At 40.4% G+C, this 17289-nt stretch overlaps 1 protein-coding gene across 13 annotated transcripts in view; it reads right to left on the bottom strand.

The window, feature by feature from the left end:
• Window positions 1–17289, bottom strand: part of IQCK (IQ motif containing K) — a 130975-nt gene that overhangs the window by 87904 nt on the left and 25782 nt on the right. For 4 of the 13 annotated variants that reach the window (XM_085892982.1, XM_085892984.1, XM_085892980.1 and 1 more), the window contains 6 exons: window positions 16923–17051; window positions 14010–14067; window positions 10566–10643; window positions 10383–10467; window positions 9956–10065; window positions 6968–7598 (listed from right to left, as the gene is read on the bottom strand). In XM_085892982.1, the coding sequence (XP_085749108.1) occupies window positions 9970–10065; window positions 10383–10467; window positions 10566–10643; window positions 14010–14067; window positions 16923–17051 (446 nt within the window). In that variant the 3' untranslated portion in view covers window positions 6968–7598; window positions 9956–9969. Of the gene's footprint in view, window positions 1–6967; window positions 7599–9955; window positions 10250–10382; window positions 10468–10565; window positions 10644–14009; window positions 14068–16922; window positions 17052–17289 lie in introns of those variants that run through there. The other 9 variants (XR_015061143.1, XR_015061141.1, XR_015061142.1 and 6 more) reach the window with 6 other exon arrangements.

The following is a 17289-nucleotide window of genomic DNA, read 5'->3' as shown; positions in this document are numbered from 1 at the left end:
TGCCATCTGGACCGGTTGCAGAATCTGAGTCAAGGTTTGACAGCAAGCTCTCCACCTTCTCGTGAGAAAAGGACAGAGTCCAGGAACAGCTGGGTGTGACTGGGTAAGGTGGGTACAGAAAGCATTAGGTTTGGTCCACAAGATTTAGAAGCAAACATGGAGTTTTGGCATTCAGCCTTTTTGTGTGCAGTGTCAGCTGTGCAGCTATTTGAGGTAAGGGAGGGGATGTAGGGGGAACATACACCAGAAACAGACTTAACTAGATGCCACCAAGATTTGGAGGAGGGAGTCAGGTTTGAGAGTTCTGACTTGAGATGACAAATTTGTTGTTTCCTGGCTCTCCTCAGGGTAGACACACACTTGTTCTGAGCTTTGTCGAAGGAACTGAAATTGCCTTCAGTAGGATTTGCCTTCCATGAAGTGAAGGCAAGTTGTTTCAGGACAACTGCTTCGCCACAAGCTTCAGTGTACCATGGGTGGGAGGAAGGGTATGACAACTGAAGTCAGGATGGGATAAATCTGTGCATGAGAGAGAGCAAATTTCTTTGAAAGAATTCCCAGGATGAGTTGATGTCGGAGAATGTAGAAATGGGAGAGCAGTCTTGGAAGTTTGATGGCTGCTTGAAGACCCTGTCAGTCGGTCGAGTGCAATGCCAGACTTGTCGGCGCTGAGGGGGTTCTGTAATAACAGCTAGAGAGATGACCGCTTTAACAAGCAAATGTTCAGGGGAACCGATTGGAGCAGAAGAAGAACAGCATATTTTTCTGGGAAATTGATCAAAGTCAAATCCAGAAGAGATGGAGTACGGTTGCCTGAGATCCAAGTCGGGAAGTTGACAGGAGTCAGTCCCAATGAGTCCCAGAAATTAAAACAACTCGTCATAAAGAACCAGCAAGGTGAGGATTACACTGGTCCATTTATTGGCTCATGCCCAGTTGTTGATGACAATAGTCCCATATTGTTGTGCATGATAAAATGCAATCCATGCTTACTCCCTGGTATGTTGCGTGTCTATTATGTCTTTCCAAAGACATCAAAGACCATTGTTTTTCCCATGGAAAATGCAATGCAGGGAAAAGGCAGCCCCTTCTTTTCCACCGAACACATTTCTTTAGGAAAGAGAGGGAGGAGAATACTCCTTCATGTCAAAGTACAGCCTCTTAAGAAACTAGAACGGCACCCGGTAAAGCGCGTACCATACCTCCGCCAGGCTGAACAGTTTACGTTTTGTATCCCACTGATCGGCTGGATCTGAATCCGGACCTGAACCAAAATCTGATTGGCTTGTTATCGTCACCAATCCAACTCATCCACCTAGTTTTGTCATAATCCATCCATTACCTTTTCAGATATCATGCTGCATGTCGTTTTTCACCCTATCTCTCAATGGTGAAGAATCACTTTTAAAAATTCTCGTATCCGGATCCAGATGTTCACCAAAATCCAATCAATTCGTCTTTATTGCACACCCAACATATCCACCAAGTTTTGTCCAAATTTGTCCATAATATTTTCAGATATCCTGCTCAAAGACAGACAGACAAACAGGGGTGACAACATAACCTCCATCCACCTTCGATGTCGGAGGTAATTTTACTACTAAAGGTTTTCTGCCACAGCTGATGTAAAAAAAGAACAAAGTTATAGATTAGTAGCAAAAATTCCGAAACATATACACGACAAAGTAGTAAGATCATCAATTGACAACAGTCAGTAATGGTGGAATCAGCAGAGTAAAAAAAAGAAAGAAAAAAGTCAGAGTTACAGTTTAAAACCGTCATTAACAGATGAAACCATGGATGACATTGTACATTGTGTAAACAGATGCAAAGTTAAGGAGTAGGGTTACTGCCATGGGTTAACGGACCTCGGAACCAAACAAACAGATTAGTGTAATCCTAACCTTAGTCAATTGGCACACACAATCATTCGCAGATAAAGAGGAACAGAGCAGAAAAGGCCAACATTCTGAATCCAAAATGAGAATAAAACTAGGAAATAGCCAACCTGTCTTGTTTGAAAAAAAAATACCTGTACTATCAGTGACCATGTAATTGTTACCTATGCATGAGGAATAATGGATTGGGGTGGGAAAGGGGAGTTGGGGCTGTTTGGACGGGTGTGTACATTCTGAACTTGTGAAGCCCTGTTTCGTCGTCTGCCCTTTTCTCACTTCACACTGACTACTTTCTCCTCCCTCTTCATGAGTGGAGCCACAGTTTACCGATTAAATTTCACTTTTGATGCAATTCATTCTGTTACAAAGTCTCTCTTCGCATAAAGAAAGAATTACAGATTTCAGGGGTCAAGGTTAACAACAGTGGTAAAGCTAAATGTAGATCAACTTGCGATATTTTTCACAGTATAGACGAATATTCCACATCATAAACTCGTGGTGGCATTGGACAGGGCATGAGATAAAGCATTTACTGGAGGTAGTAAAGTGTCCATTAAAGCCTTTCAAAAAGAGTGCACCGGTCTCGAAAGGAAAGCCCATCTCTATGCAGCTACTCAAAAAGGAAACTTGAAGAAAGTGTGAGATTTCTCTTGAGCAATGAACAGTTCCTTTACACTTGAGAAAAAGATACTCCAGCAGGTAGTGGGGATTCCTACCGATGGATTTGGATATGGTCTTTTTCTTTGCAACATTGTTTCTGCACATGTACGAGACTGATTGGGTCCAGAGCATGAGCAAGAATCAACTAACGACTACAAAAAGGTATGAAAACACCTTCAGATTCATTGATGCTTCACTGGCAATTAAAGTTGGGTTCATATTTGATCAGCTTCATGCTGATATATATCCAAAGGAGCTTGAATTGAAAAAGGAAAATGAAACTTGCACTTAGGATAACAAATCGATATCAATCGTCAAAAATTTCACATCAGATTATTTGATAAATGAGATGCTTCTCAATTCCACATTGTACAAATGCCTTTCTTTGACAACAGCATCCATAAAAAGCTTTTCTCTGGTACGGTAGCAGGTGAGATAATCAGAACAGTGAGGGAAACCACACACAGCAAATAACTAATCATGAGATTAAAACAGCTTATGAGACTCTGCTAACACAAGGAGCTACAATTAGCAGATTGAATCAAGTGTTCTTCAAAGTCACAAAAAGGCATCAGATGGAATTTATTAAAAACAATTTAACTAGAACGGGCACTCATAGAGCGCATACCTTCGCCACCACTACTTTTTTTGTTCTTGGTATGAGTGTGGGGAACTGGTTTCATATGAATGGTCTTATGACACAAACCACATATCTATAATGTCATGACCCCCCCCCGACTTTCAGGGGCTACAGACTAAACAACAATCAACTCACGTCGTTTTGGCGAGTCTTCACTCGCAAGCTCGGTGAATACAACGTTTCAACAAGAGAAGGTAATCTCGTTTGATGCTGGTTTCATGCAAATCTAATAAGAATTGACTGAGTTATGCCGAAAACGGCATATTTTTCAAGGGCGTGACCCCCCCCCCCTGACATTTTACCCCAATTGGTGACGTGTTATGACACCATTGTGTCACAAGATTGGGCATTAAATTCTGAACATTTTGGTGCTGGGTTCATGTAAAGCGGACACGAATTGACCGCGTTATGACAAAAACCGCATATTTTTCAAGGTCGTGACCCCCCTGACCTTTGACCCCTAACTGGTAACAAGAGTATGGGCGTCATTGTGTCATATTGCATATCACAAGATGAAGCGTTGAATTCTGAACATTTTGGCATTAGTTTCATGCAAATTGAATAAAAATTGACCGTGTTATCGTAAAAAGACGATTTTGACCTTTTTGTGACCTTGACCTTGACCTTTGACCCGAACGATCCCAAAATCTAATCGAATGCTTCCTGGCTAATAACCAATCATCCCACCAAATTTCATGCAATTCGGTTTAATACTTTTTGAGTTATACGAATCACAAGATTACAAATAAATAAATAAATAAATAAATAAATACACGCCGACCAAAACATAACCTTTCGCAGAATGCGAAGGTAAACATTGCGCACTGATTTGCTGTCGTTGTCAGACTTCCCTTTTTTCAGGGATGCTCCTGGTGTTGGACTGCTGTGTCATGATCTCTGCCTGGTACAGGCTTCCTCTGCTCTCCGCGTTGTTCCGAAGACATACTGTTACGAATCTGGAAACCATTCGCCTTCACACATGCAGTTGACCCAAAGTTTAGTTATTTCGTTAAGTATATATGGCTAGTTAGAATCTCTCCCCTATGTCTAATGGGAATTTCATGTGCGCGCTGCGAGTTTCTTTCTAGTTAGTCTTCTGCATTAAATCCCCCTCCACTCCTTCAGCGCCATTACGCACGTGTTCGAGGCCATGGACATAGGCAGGGGTGAGATCACCTCAGGGCTAACTCCGCCCCAGCAAGATGGAATGTTCCCCTCATCCAATCGGGGGTGAGATCACCTCAGGGCCAACTCCGCCCCAGCAAGATGGAATATTCCCCTCGTCCAATTGGGGTGAGATCACCTCAGGGCCAACCCTGCCTCAGCCAGATGGAATGTTCGCCTCGTCCAATGAGGGGAGGACACTGATTGCCCGACGCCCCCCGACCAATCCGGAGGTGAGTTCCCTCAGAGCGGATCCCTCCACCCGCCCGGGGGGAGGGATAAGAAAGGTGGCAAGGTGTCTCAGCGGCGTCTGCGGTGTTTTTGGGGGTTCCTTGGTGGTCGGTGGTCATGTTGGCGCTCGTGGTGGTGGTGGTCGTGGCGGAGGTGTTTTGTGGTGCTCATGTCGTCGATCATCGTTCGTGTCTCGCTGGATCGTTCGTAGGATCCTGGCTGTGCTTGTTGGATTCTGGGTCGTGGGTTTGAGTCCCACCATGGTGGGTTGTGTCGGAGCGCTCGAGCTGGGGATCCCCGTTCTCATCCACGGACTCCGAGCTCCACAAGTGCGAGTCGGTAAAACCGCACGAGGCGGCCAGGTACCCGGCCAGACTCTGACCCTTAGCTCGCCTTCCATCCCGAGCTGAAGGGCCGAATAAAGACCCACGAGGTCAATTTCTTTTTGGGTGTATGTGTCTGTCTGTGGTCAGTCTGATAAGTAGAAATTGTTTAAGTGATTCCATTGTACATTTGCCTGCATTCATATTCGTGGTTAAGTCTGCTCTGTGTTTCCCTCCCTCTTACATTGTAAATAAATAATAATTGTTAAATGTTCCGGTTTGGTGTCTGTGCTTTCTTTCATTGACCCAGTATGGTTCGGGCTTGAGAATTAGGGAGGCCGATTGAGCCGTAAATTGACATTTGGGCCGGCGCGACTTTGGTAATTCCCGCTCGGTTACGCCGGATCCGAGTCAGTAACAGCGACTCGGTTTGGACAAAGCCGGCTGAGGGTGTGGTTTCCCCTGTAGCTAGACCGTGTGGCTACTTAGGTAAATTGGAATCAGACAAAAAGACCCTAATCACACGGTCGAAATATTGGCGTCCACGGTCCATTAAGCGACCCGTCGACTTCGGAGTTATCCGAAGTGATGACCTTCAATTCCGGTGTTCGGTGGGAGATTCCGGTGTCCGTCTAGTGGTCGTCCTCGCCACCGAACCAGGCACCACAACAATACTGTATGAACTTTACAAAAATATGTAATATAAGCGTTTATCTATCTATTATTTTAATCATTCATCATGCGTCTTCATCCCATAACATCTATTCGTTTTCGTGTCTAATGCTTGTGTCCTCTTATTTAAATAAAAACATATTTCATAAGACTGTGCATGCCAACTCTGTCCACCTCCCACGTGTCACTCGTTTTGGAATAATTGGCTTTTCCCGGGAGATCTAAATTAGATTAATACCCTGATTTATTTCTCTTGGGGTTTACATATTGCTCAGCATGCCAGCATATTATCTGCTCTGGGGCATTAGCAACCAGATTTTGCGTTAAGCTGGCCATCCGTGAAACGAGTGCTTCAGCATTTTGCAGTTCCATATCCGACTGGTAAATGGTTATGGCAAGGGGCTGTAAATAAGACAATACATGAAACACTCCAACAAGAAAGGTAGAAAGTTTGACTGGAGAAGTTGCATATTTGGGTTGACTGAGTGCCTGGACATAGCTAAGTTGTGGATTTTCTGATGTAGACCAACAGCTGCGGTTCAGAGAAGTTCTGGGGTAAAAGTGTCGAAACCTCTCATAGCTGATCTGGGCAGTCGGAATAATCAATGAATTGCTTACAGGTTCATACAGTTCTTACTACAGGTTAAAAAAAACATTTTGAGATTTGCCTTTAAGATAAGTTAGTATTGGGTGTTGTAGAATCCTTACTATAATCCATTGACCGGTGTTTGCGTATTTGTTTGTCGCGTTTCTTCTCCCTCCTATAGTTCTGGGCCATTTACATAGGATCAGCATGACCCCAATTAATGTATCGGGGTGTTTTTATCTTTTCCGGAGGTCTTGGGGGGAGGAGGGGATAGTGAAGGCAAATTCTCTATGTAAATGTGCATCGTGCAGCGCCGCCTCCAGGAAGGAGAGGGTAGTTACAAGTCTCCACCATTTACAGTGCAGTGTTCCTGTCCCCACGTTGTTCAGTGCAGTGAGATGTTTTGAATTATAACCGGTAGGTATGTTTTTGCTTCATACACATAACCCGGGGTTTTTGTGTGTGTGTGTGTGTGTGTGTGTGTGTGTGTGTGTGTGTGTGTGTGTGTGTGTGTGTGTGTGTGTGTGTGTGTGTGTGTGTGTGTCTGTGTGTGTGTGTGTGTGTGTGTGTTTGCAGAGTTTTCAGTTGCCAATACACTGCCCAAATACAGGTATGCGTCAGAAGAACGTGTTGCATGCTTGGAACAAGATCGCCCATAGGGCGTGTACTCTGCTGGTTGGATAATTTACAACAGCCATTATATATTAATAGAATGCTATAGGAATAGCTGTTACTGTCAAATAAATGATTCAAATTGTGAGAAACAGACTTGTAAAAAAAAAGTGTGTAAACCGAATTTTCCCCACAATTTTAATGTTCTGGTACTGTAGTAAAAGTTGGCCTTACACGGAACAAACAAAGAAACAGACAAGTTACTTGGTACAACAATGGCTGCCATCCACATTGCCATCTATGTAACTGTTTATCCACTTCAAAATAATTTCCAACCAGTCAAAATATAAGAAACATTCGATAATCAACAGTTATAAGTATGGATTTAGTGCCCCCTGCTGGCAAAAAATGATTGACTAAATTATGGTTCACTGTCATTTGATGAATCCAAGAGCACCGAGTAAAATACTGAAGCAAATAAATGTGTTTACTTTTGTAAATGTGCATTTCATAAACAGTGAGACAAAATCTACTACAGTATAGCAACAGTAAACACGCATTGTTAAACAAACTGGGAGCTGAAAATAGTAATACCCTCCACGTTCTCGAGTTTAGCCTTGGCAGCTCAAACTCGCCTTGCTTTCTCAAGCTAAGCAATAATCTTAACAAGGCCGGAAGGGACTTCCCTTTCAGCAAATCTTCTGGATGAGTTGGGATCTTCAATATTCATTTGAAAATTGAACGATGAGTTTAATAAGTAATATCGTATTCAACTTGGGAAATCTGCCACTGAGACGTGTGACTGACGGAGCCTGTAAAACATTTAGAGGGCCTCAAGGATGAGCCGCAATCTAGCCAACAATCTGTTGGCAGAACAAATGAGAACAAATAACAAATTGAAACATTTGTGTGTTAATGTCATTGCACACTAATTAAATAAATAAAAACAAAGAAAGATGTTTGGGGTTGTTGATTGTTACAGTAGATATCATAAAGACCAGACAGCTTCAAAGGCTAAGTGACTTAATTTATTTCCATCACAACCATGTCCTTGTCCACACTGAGTGAATTTATCTGAATACCATGGAGGACCTGTTACTTGCTTTGCTGCAACACCCAGCTTTCTCATTGGTCTTGACACCAGCCAAATACTTTCCCTATTTTTAAAGTCTATAGCACAGCTTTACGATGAATGTGGGGTAACATGATAGCTTTGAGGTATCCACACTCACTTTTGAGGTGCATAGCTTGGATTAAAATAGCGACCAAGAAATAAACTGTTTTTCTGGTGTTTCACATGTGGGGCGATGTATCAACGAGTGCGCCATACATCAAAAAGATGTTAAGCCAGAGGACCTCTCTTCCAGTACTAGTTGTTGGTGAGCTTTAAAGATCTTATGGTGTCTTTTACGAAGAGTAGTCAAGTTATTGCCGACACTGAACAATTTCCAAATTCCTGCCCAACTCACCTCCAGTCGAGTATCCTGTGCCGGAGTGTCGACCCATCCAGCATTGGTACTAGCCTATAAACGTTTCTCAACTTGTCATAATTTGTCCTTGAGCTCCCCAAACAGTTTGGGCCTCTAATGAATAATTATTATTATGACAACTATTTGGGTTTCATTAAGAAAAATGGATAATGCATTGAAGTATGAATGATATTGGACAAGCCAAAAAAACTTAAAAGGTACATTTCAGAAGAAGTCATCGAACTACAGTGGACTCTTGGCAATTCAAGTATTTGGAAATTGAAATTCAAGTAGAATATGGGACTTTGTAAATGACTCTCTCTCATATCACAAAGTTGAAGAGGCTGTTCGTTTGTTTTTAACTTTAATTTGGAATACTCACTCTCAATCAAATGCAAACTGCAATTAAAACTTTTATTAATTTGCATATTCTACCTCTTTTATTTATTTTTACTGTGATCTAATACTCATGAAGGAGATTGTAAATAAAATACATTTAGGACAAAGACATTACTAGGTATGAATATAGTTTTACTGGAATTGCAAGGTAAATCAGGTTGGCCTACTCACGTTTGGGTTAAATGTGTTCCCATCTAAACCAACAGCTCAATTATGCTGAGAACCCAAGTTGAAATCCCCTACATTATGTGTTTTTTTTTTATGTCATTAAGCATAAAACACATGTAACTTATGGGATTTCATGATGCCTGTCAATATAAATGAAGTTTGAGCACAGTTTACATCAGCTTTTATTTTTATTATCATAATTATTTTGGGATATTCACTTGTCATCTACACTGCAGATTTTTGTCCTTTAAAATTACTGTTCATTTGATCTGCTATGTGTTTTATTATCTATTTAGTGTTGAAGGTCTTGTAAACTGTCAATTTAACCTTGCCATTCCATGAGCCTTGCTCTTGTCGAAAGAGAAATGCAAAAGCAAAATGTCAATGCTACCCTTGGATATCATAAACAGCACTTGTCTAGTTCAATGTAAAGACTCTTAACCCTCTGTAATTTATATCTGGAAAACCTTACAGGAATGATTGTTTTAAAGTGTAACATTTTTCCATTGAACTATATCAGTTTTCATCATTGCAATTCATATTCTGCTCTTCCATCAATTTCCATCTTATTGATGAGTGCCTCTTAATCCACATTTCTCGCTCATTTGATTTGCCTATGCTTCAAAGGTGAACCTCAATTTGATTATAATTACTCTCAACAAAGAGCAAAAATAAACTGGAGGGCTGTTATCGGAGATCGTTGATGGTTCCCAGCATAGCCAACTCATAATATGAGTCAATTGTGAGCTCTTGAAATTCTGCCTCATAATGAAAACAATCGTTATTGTTTTTTTCCAAATGGTTCATTGTACCAATGAAAATAAATAATGGAAAAATAAAACAATGAAAAAAGAAAAAAAAGATTGAAAATTAAAAAAATAAAAATAAAAAAGTACAGAAAGTAAATCATTGAAAAAATAGATAATTGAAAAATTAAATAATTGGAATTTGAAAAAAAACAAAAACTGAAAATTATGGAAAAATGTTTGAAAATTAAATTGAAAATTTTTTGTTGAAAATTGAAAAAGTAAAGAATTAAATAATGGGGAAAAGAATCTTCAAAAAGCAGGACACCACAGATGCCAAGACTAAACACTTAATGGAACCATAAAAAAGTTGAAAGCAGAACTTACTTCCTGAAACCTCATCAATCTTCTGCTGGTTGCATCTCATATTGCTCATCAAGGTTTTCTTCATGAACTTCATTTTGCTGTAACTCATGCATCTTCAGGTTTCTTCGTGTCTGCAGGAGAATACAACCGTGATGGTCGTTTTTTGCAACACATGGCCAAAGATTTAGGCCATAAAAAGAAAATTCAAAGTCCCGTGGGTTCAGGGTTGTGGAAGGACCATTGATGTAAATGTACATCGTTGGTGAGCACCGCTCCTCGTAGAGGTGAATATTACATGTCATCACGTCTGCAAATCTGAGGGAATTAATCCATTTGTCAGGACGGGTTCTTTGCTACTATTTGATAGTTTTATGAGGAAAAGAATGAAAAAAACTCTCAATGAAAGACGAGGAAGCAGAGGAGAACACAGTCATCGTAACAAGCTCACCAAGTAGCCTCGGTAAAAGGCCTGGATGATGGTTGCTGCCTCGTCATCCGAAAGCAAAAGAAAAAGAGGCAAAGGTGGCCTCGGGCTACAGAGAGGAGCAAGATTATATGATCAGGATCTATGATCCCCGGTTAAATCCCAAACAACTCAAAGCAAATTCTGAAGCACGAAACCTGCACCCACTTCGCCAACAGAAAGTCATTCACAAAAGGGATGTCCATGAATGGTATCTCTCCCCTCTTGGGTTTTTGAGGGTTTTTGCTGCAGTAATAAAAGGGATGTTAGGAAGTTTACTGACTGGATTTATGCATACAAATTAAATAACTTAAAATGATACAACTGCGAGATGTCCATCAAAAAGCAATAGATAATCCACATTATTCTTTCTAAAGAATGCTATTTTAGTGGAAAAATACATTTTTAAACCATTATTTTAACATAAAATACACATGAACATTGTTGAAATTTAGTCCATAATATGTTGTTAATTAATACTCTACGAGCAGAGTACACACCCGATTGGCAATCCTGTTTCAAGCACGCAGCACATTCTTCTGACACAACCCTTTATTTGGGCGGTGTATAGGCAACAGACCGCAGCCCCAATCACTCCCGAAAATAAAAATAACTTGGGTTATGTATATGAAGCAAAAATATGTGTACTGCTTGTGTGTGTGTGTGTGTGTGTGTGTGTGTGTGTGTGTGTGTGTGTGTGTGTGTGTGTGTGTGTGTGTGTGTGTGTGTGTGTGTGTGTGTGTGTGTGTGTGTGTGTGTGTGTGTGTGTGTATATATATATATATATATATATATATATATATATATATATATATATATATATATATATATATATATATACATATATATATATATATATATATATACATATACATATACACATAATAAATACATTGTGGTTATATAACTCGGACAATTCCAATTGCACCCCTTGTTCCCCAAAGGAAGAAAATGCCAACATGGGCAGAATATATTTATTTTTCCAAACTTGATGGAATTAAATGAAACTGACACATGCACAACTTCAGGGTACCCTCATTAATCCCTGAAAGTTTCAGCTTCCTCGGTTGAATCTTCTCGGGGGAGTAGATGAAACGTACAGTGCCTTCAGAAAGTATTCACACCTGACTTTTGTCACATTTCGTTGTGTTACAGCTTTAATTTAAGATGGATAAAATTTAAATTTTGTTTTTCCGATCAACACAAAATACCCCATAATTACAACATGAAAACATGCTTTTCGAAATTTTTACAAATTATTTCAAAACTAGTAGTAATGCCCGGCGTTGCTCGGGCTAGCAATAAAGCCCGGTATTGCCCGGGCTTTCTTGCAAATTTCCTGAATAGCTGTTAGCGGTTAGCGGTTATGGGTTAGCAGTTAGGGGTTAGCGGTTAGGGGTTAGGGTTAGGGTTGCAGTTAGGGTTAGGGTTAGCGGTTAGGGTTAGGGTTAGCGGTTAGGGTTAGGGTTAGAGTTAGGATTAGCTGTTAGGGTTAGGGTTAGCTGTTAGGGTTAGGGTTAGTGTTAGGGTAGCTAACCCTAACCCTAACACTAACCCAAACCCTAACAGCTTGGCGTAGCAGAGGTAAACAGCGCCTGGGGCAAAGTGGAAATTTGCGTCCCCTGTAGGCCTTAAACTTGAGTGGATTTGAATGGAAAATCCCATAAGGGATATCGATTTATCGATTTTTTCGAATATCGGAAGTGTTATGGAAAAAAATGATAGCCAATGACCTAAGTTGGACCAAAAGCCATAATCGTACCGAATTTGAATGGAATCCGTTGGAGTTTGTGAAAATGCATCAAAACGAATTTTGAGGGGCCTCTTAAGGAAGACAATAATATCACTAGTATATGTGCCAAATCTTGTTTCATTTCATGCAGTAACAAAAATCTGATGGTGGAATAAAGAAAGGGACGTGCCGAAATATTAATATAGATGAAAGGCTGAAATATCTTGCATCATCAATAAGTATTCAACCCCTTTGCTATGACACTCTAAATTGAGCTTGGGTGCACCTAATTTCCTTTTATCCTCCTTGAGATGTCTCCACAACTTGATTGGAGTCCACCTGTGGCCAATTCAATTGATTGGACATGATTTAAAAAGAAACACACTTTTCTAGAGAAGGTTCCACAGTCGACAGTGCATGTCAGAGAAGAAACTCCGCCATGAAGACCAAGGAACTGTCCATAGAACTCCGAGATATAATTGTGAGGAGGCATAGATCTGGGGAAGGGTATAAAACAGTTTCTATAGTGTTGAAAGTTCCCAAGAGCACAGTGAGCTCCATCATTAGGAAATGGAAAGAATATGGAACTACCCAGACTCTTCCTTGAGCTGGCTGTCTGACCAAAATGAGCAACTGGACAAGAAGGACCTTGGCTGAGATGAGAGAACCTGCCTGAAGGACAACAGTCTCTGCAGCACTTCACAAATCCAGGCTTCATAGGAGAGTGGCCAAACAGAAGCCACTCCTGAGAAAAAAGGCACATGATAGCACACTTGGAGTTTTCAAAAAGGCACGTGAAAGACTCAGAGCATGAGGAAAAAAAAGACTCTGTGGTCTGATGAGATGAAAATTGAACTCTTTAGCCTGAATGCAAAGCACTACATCTGGCAGAAACCGAGTACAGCTCATCACCAATCTCACACCATCCCTACCATGAAGCATGGTGGTGGCAGCATCATGTTATGGGGGTGCTTTTCAGTAGCAGGGACTGGGAGAGTTGAAAGGACAGAGGGAACAATGAATAGAGCCAAATACAGGCCAATCCTTAAGGAGAACCTGCTTCAGAGTGCAAAAGACCTTAGACTGTGGAGAAGATTTACATTCCAACAGGATAATGACCCCAATCATACAGCCAAATAATGGCTTCAGAACACAAGAACAAGAATGTGAAAGTCCTTGAGTGGCTCAGCAAAGCCCAGACTTGAATCCCATTGAGAATTGGTGGAAAGACTTGATGATTGTTGTTCACCAACGCTCCACATCCAACTTGACAGAGCTTGAGCAAATCTGCAAGGAAGAATGGGAGAAAATCCCCAAATCCAGATGTGCAAAGCTGAAACAGACATATCCAAGAAGACTCGAAGCTGTAATAGCTGCTAAAGGCACTTCTACAAAGTATTGACTCAGGAGGTGGAATACATATTGATGCAAGACATTTCAGCTTCATTTTAATTAATTTGTACATGTTTCTAAAAAAATGTTTTCACTTTGTCATTTTGGGATATTTTGTGTAGATCGGTGACAAAAAATTTAAATTGAATACATTTTTAATTCAGGCTGTAACTCAAAAAAAATGTGACAAAAGTTGAGAAGTATACTTTCTGAAGGCACTGTACATACATATATATATACATATATATATATATATATATATATATATATATATATATATATATATATATATATATATATATGTATATATATATATATACATATATATATACATACATATATATATATATATATATATATACATATATATACACACACATACATACATACATACTTTCCCTCCATTCTATATCGATTGCCTGTAGTCACTGGTATCCTCTTAAGTATTTCTGACATGATCAATAAATTAATGCCATTAAGTAAAATACTTCACTTGTAGAGCCATTCTGTCAGAAAGTCGCATCCATTGAATTCTGTTCTTGACCTCTGAAAATAATACAAGAAGGCAGAACATTTCTTGCAATGCATTGTTTTACCTTGCTAGTGTCACAAAGATGTATCGCATCATTTGACTAATCTAATGATATCATTAAAACCAGCCAACTACAGGATGGCCACAAAGTGGGAGATCAATTTTTATAACATTCAGTTACATTTGTCTGTATGATCACCACCGTTATCCAAGCACAGTTAAAAGCATCGCCACATCCTCTGGGACATCTTCCTCAACATGTGTGTAATATCTGCCATTGCAGCTACAACAGCAGCTTTCAAATCGGCCACGGTTTTGTACCATCTTGCAGACACTTTCTCTTTCACAATCCCACATGAAGAGTTATTACATGTTGTGAGATCTGAACTTCGAGGCGCCCACTCAATCGTTGAACATCTGCCTATCCACTGACCTGAGAAGTTGTCATCCACATAATTACGGACCGAACGTGAATAATGTGCCCGAGCACCATCCTGTTGCAGAACTACAATGGTACCCAGTCAAACAAGTTCTGGAATCAGAAACCACTACAGCATTAGCAGGTAAGCTTCCCCATTCACAAACCGAGTGAAGAAGAATTCACAAAACCCTTTTCAGAGCTTTCATTAAATCCTTTGTTGATTTTATAGTTCTTGACAAGAGAACATTCAAAATACACTGATCCCCCACTTTGTGGACACCTTGTATATGTGAAAGGAAGAGAGTACACACATGAAATGCAGCATAGTTTTGCGATGGTAAAAATTAGTAACAAAAATGAAGATACTTGTGCTATGTGGCCACATTCCCTGACAGAAGTAAGTGATCATTTCATAAACTTTGTCCAGTTATAATACATAATCAACTCAGGTTTGAACACCAACAGAGAAAAAATTAATTTTTAACTTGTTTCACCTTGCATTGTAAAATCAATGGCTAAAACCAAAACACTCTGAAAGATACCATTCAATCATCATCATTTAGTGTGAAGTATGTACATGGCTGCTCGTTTGAATTAGTTGCAGGGAACGTGGCTGTGCCATTGATGCAGTGCCCTCTACAGGTTGGAGCAGGAATTTGCAATTTGTTCAGGACACTGATGAAAACTTCCCTACTCTTCGTGGAAGACACCATTGGATCTATAACATACACCAACTAATGCTAGTATGTGGGACAACTCGATTAATATCCATTTGAAGGAGAGTACACACAGCTTTGATGCTGAGAAACACCATGATGGCAGTTTATAGCTGGGCCAACATTTAAACCAAAATGTTTGCTGTTCCCAGTGTATGACACTCAAACAGCTCAGAGGCGAATGCATATATCTTTCGGTCATCCTGCCAGCCATAGACCATTCAATAAAACTTAATTAGCAAATGTGTGCATCAATGGTCAATATTATAATGATCTGGTGACCATTGGAAATTATTGTGAAGTGAGAATAAAACTTGTTAGTTGTGAAGTTTACAAGCAGGACATGAAATATATACAAAGAATGGCACTCGATACGACACATACCTCTGCCAGACTGAAGAGTTTACGTTTTGTATCCCTGAACTGATAGGCCAGATCTGGATCTGTACCTTAACTAAAATCTAATCAGCTTATTCTTGTCTCCTACCCAACTCATCCACTAAGTTTTGTCATAACCAGACCACAACAACTTTTTGAAATATCGTGCTATACATGACATTGTTTTTAGCCATATCTCGCAATGGTGATGGATCACTTAAAAAATTTAAAAATTCTCGTATCCAGATCCATCCATTCATCCATTGGGACCATACTCTTGGACTATGTCGACCTTTTGGCCGATGTTCACCTTAACAATAATAGGCTTCTTGCTGATGACAAACTCCACTATGTGGTGAAGGTTTGTGAAGGAGGAGGAGGAGGAGATTGGGACCATAATCTGTGCAGAGCATTGGTGCTACCTAAGCAGTCTCCTTGGCTATTGGGCACAATCCTGAACTGGTCGCTATTCCGACACAGGATACCAGCAAGCTGGCACTCATTTTGCCGACCTCTGAAGGACGACAGGCTGAGTCAACCTCACCAAGTATTAATTCAACAGCAGAGTGGGATTTGAACTCAGGATCCTAGGATCGCAGTATCTGGATCCGGATCTTCAAAATTGAATCAATTTGTCCTCGTCACACACCCAACCTGTCCACCATGTTTCGTGCGAATCCGTCCATAAGTTTTTGAATTATCCGGCTCACAGACAAACAGACAGGGATGAAAACATAACCTCCATCCACCTTCAAAACGTGACAACAGCACACAATGGTAAAATAAAAATAAAAATGCGAGGAAACAATCTCATGAGCCCATCCCCTGTGCAGCGGGAGATGGTGTTTTGAAACTGTGTGTGTGTGTGTGAGAGAGAGAGAGAGAGAGAGAGAGAGAGAGAGAGAGAGAGAGAGAGAGAGAGAGAGAGAGAGAGAGAGAGAGAGAGAGAGAGAGAGAGAGAGAGAGAGAGAGAGAGAGTATGTGTGTGTGAATGTGTGTATGTATATGTGTGTGTGAGCCCAGAGCATAACCTTTTTATCATTTGAGCTTGTCATTAAATTTTCAACAGAATATGAGAATTTTTAAAGCTGTTTTCATGGCGTTTACTTCGAGTACAAAGCGGACACGGGTGGGCTTTGCACTTTGAAATGCTTTCAAGTTTGGGACCTGTGTTCACCGGGACCGACATGGTTTGTAGGTAATTCGCACATTCACAAACAATGATTATACAAGTGTATAAGTATCATTGACAAAAGGCACTATAGAAATGCAATTATTATTATTCTAAAAGCCAATGACTCGGTCCTGCTTGACTTTAATGACCCAGGCCCTTAGCTCAAGCTAGTCCACAAACCAATAATAAATAAGAAGATGTAGCAACAAACTTCAAAACATCTCTTTTTCTTCGCTGCGCGCAAGAGTTCTTCGAGGCCTGGCATCAGTGTTGGGAATACAAAATATTCAAGGAACGCCCGAGAGCTGCCTGCCACAAAGGGTAAGGAATAGAGGGAAAGTGTCAGCAATTTTCCACTTAAATTCTCCTGTTACTCTCACAAATGGCCAACCAAGAAGGCAGCTGACCATCGTAATTATATAGTCCCCATTAATAACATGCACACTATCCAAGCGTAGATGTTTCACCCTCGGAGGATCACCAGTTTGTAGCCGGTTCTAAAATAAAGTCACCACATCTTTCGCTTGAACGACACAAAACAATCACA

This window comes from Eptatretus burgeri, chromosome 8, assembly GCF_056783735.1.
Source record: "Eptatretus burgeri isolate ZD-2024b chromosome 8, Ebu_testis_v1, whole genome shotgun sequence".
In the NCBI taxonomy this organism is placed as follows: domain Eukaryota; kingdom Metazoa; phylum Chordata; class Myxini; order Myxiniformes; family Myxinidae; genus Eptatretus; species Eptatretus burgeri.
Note: the sequence above shows the minus strand (reverse complement) of the source record. Positions and strands in the feature narration are given on the sequence as shown.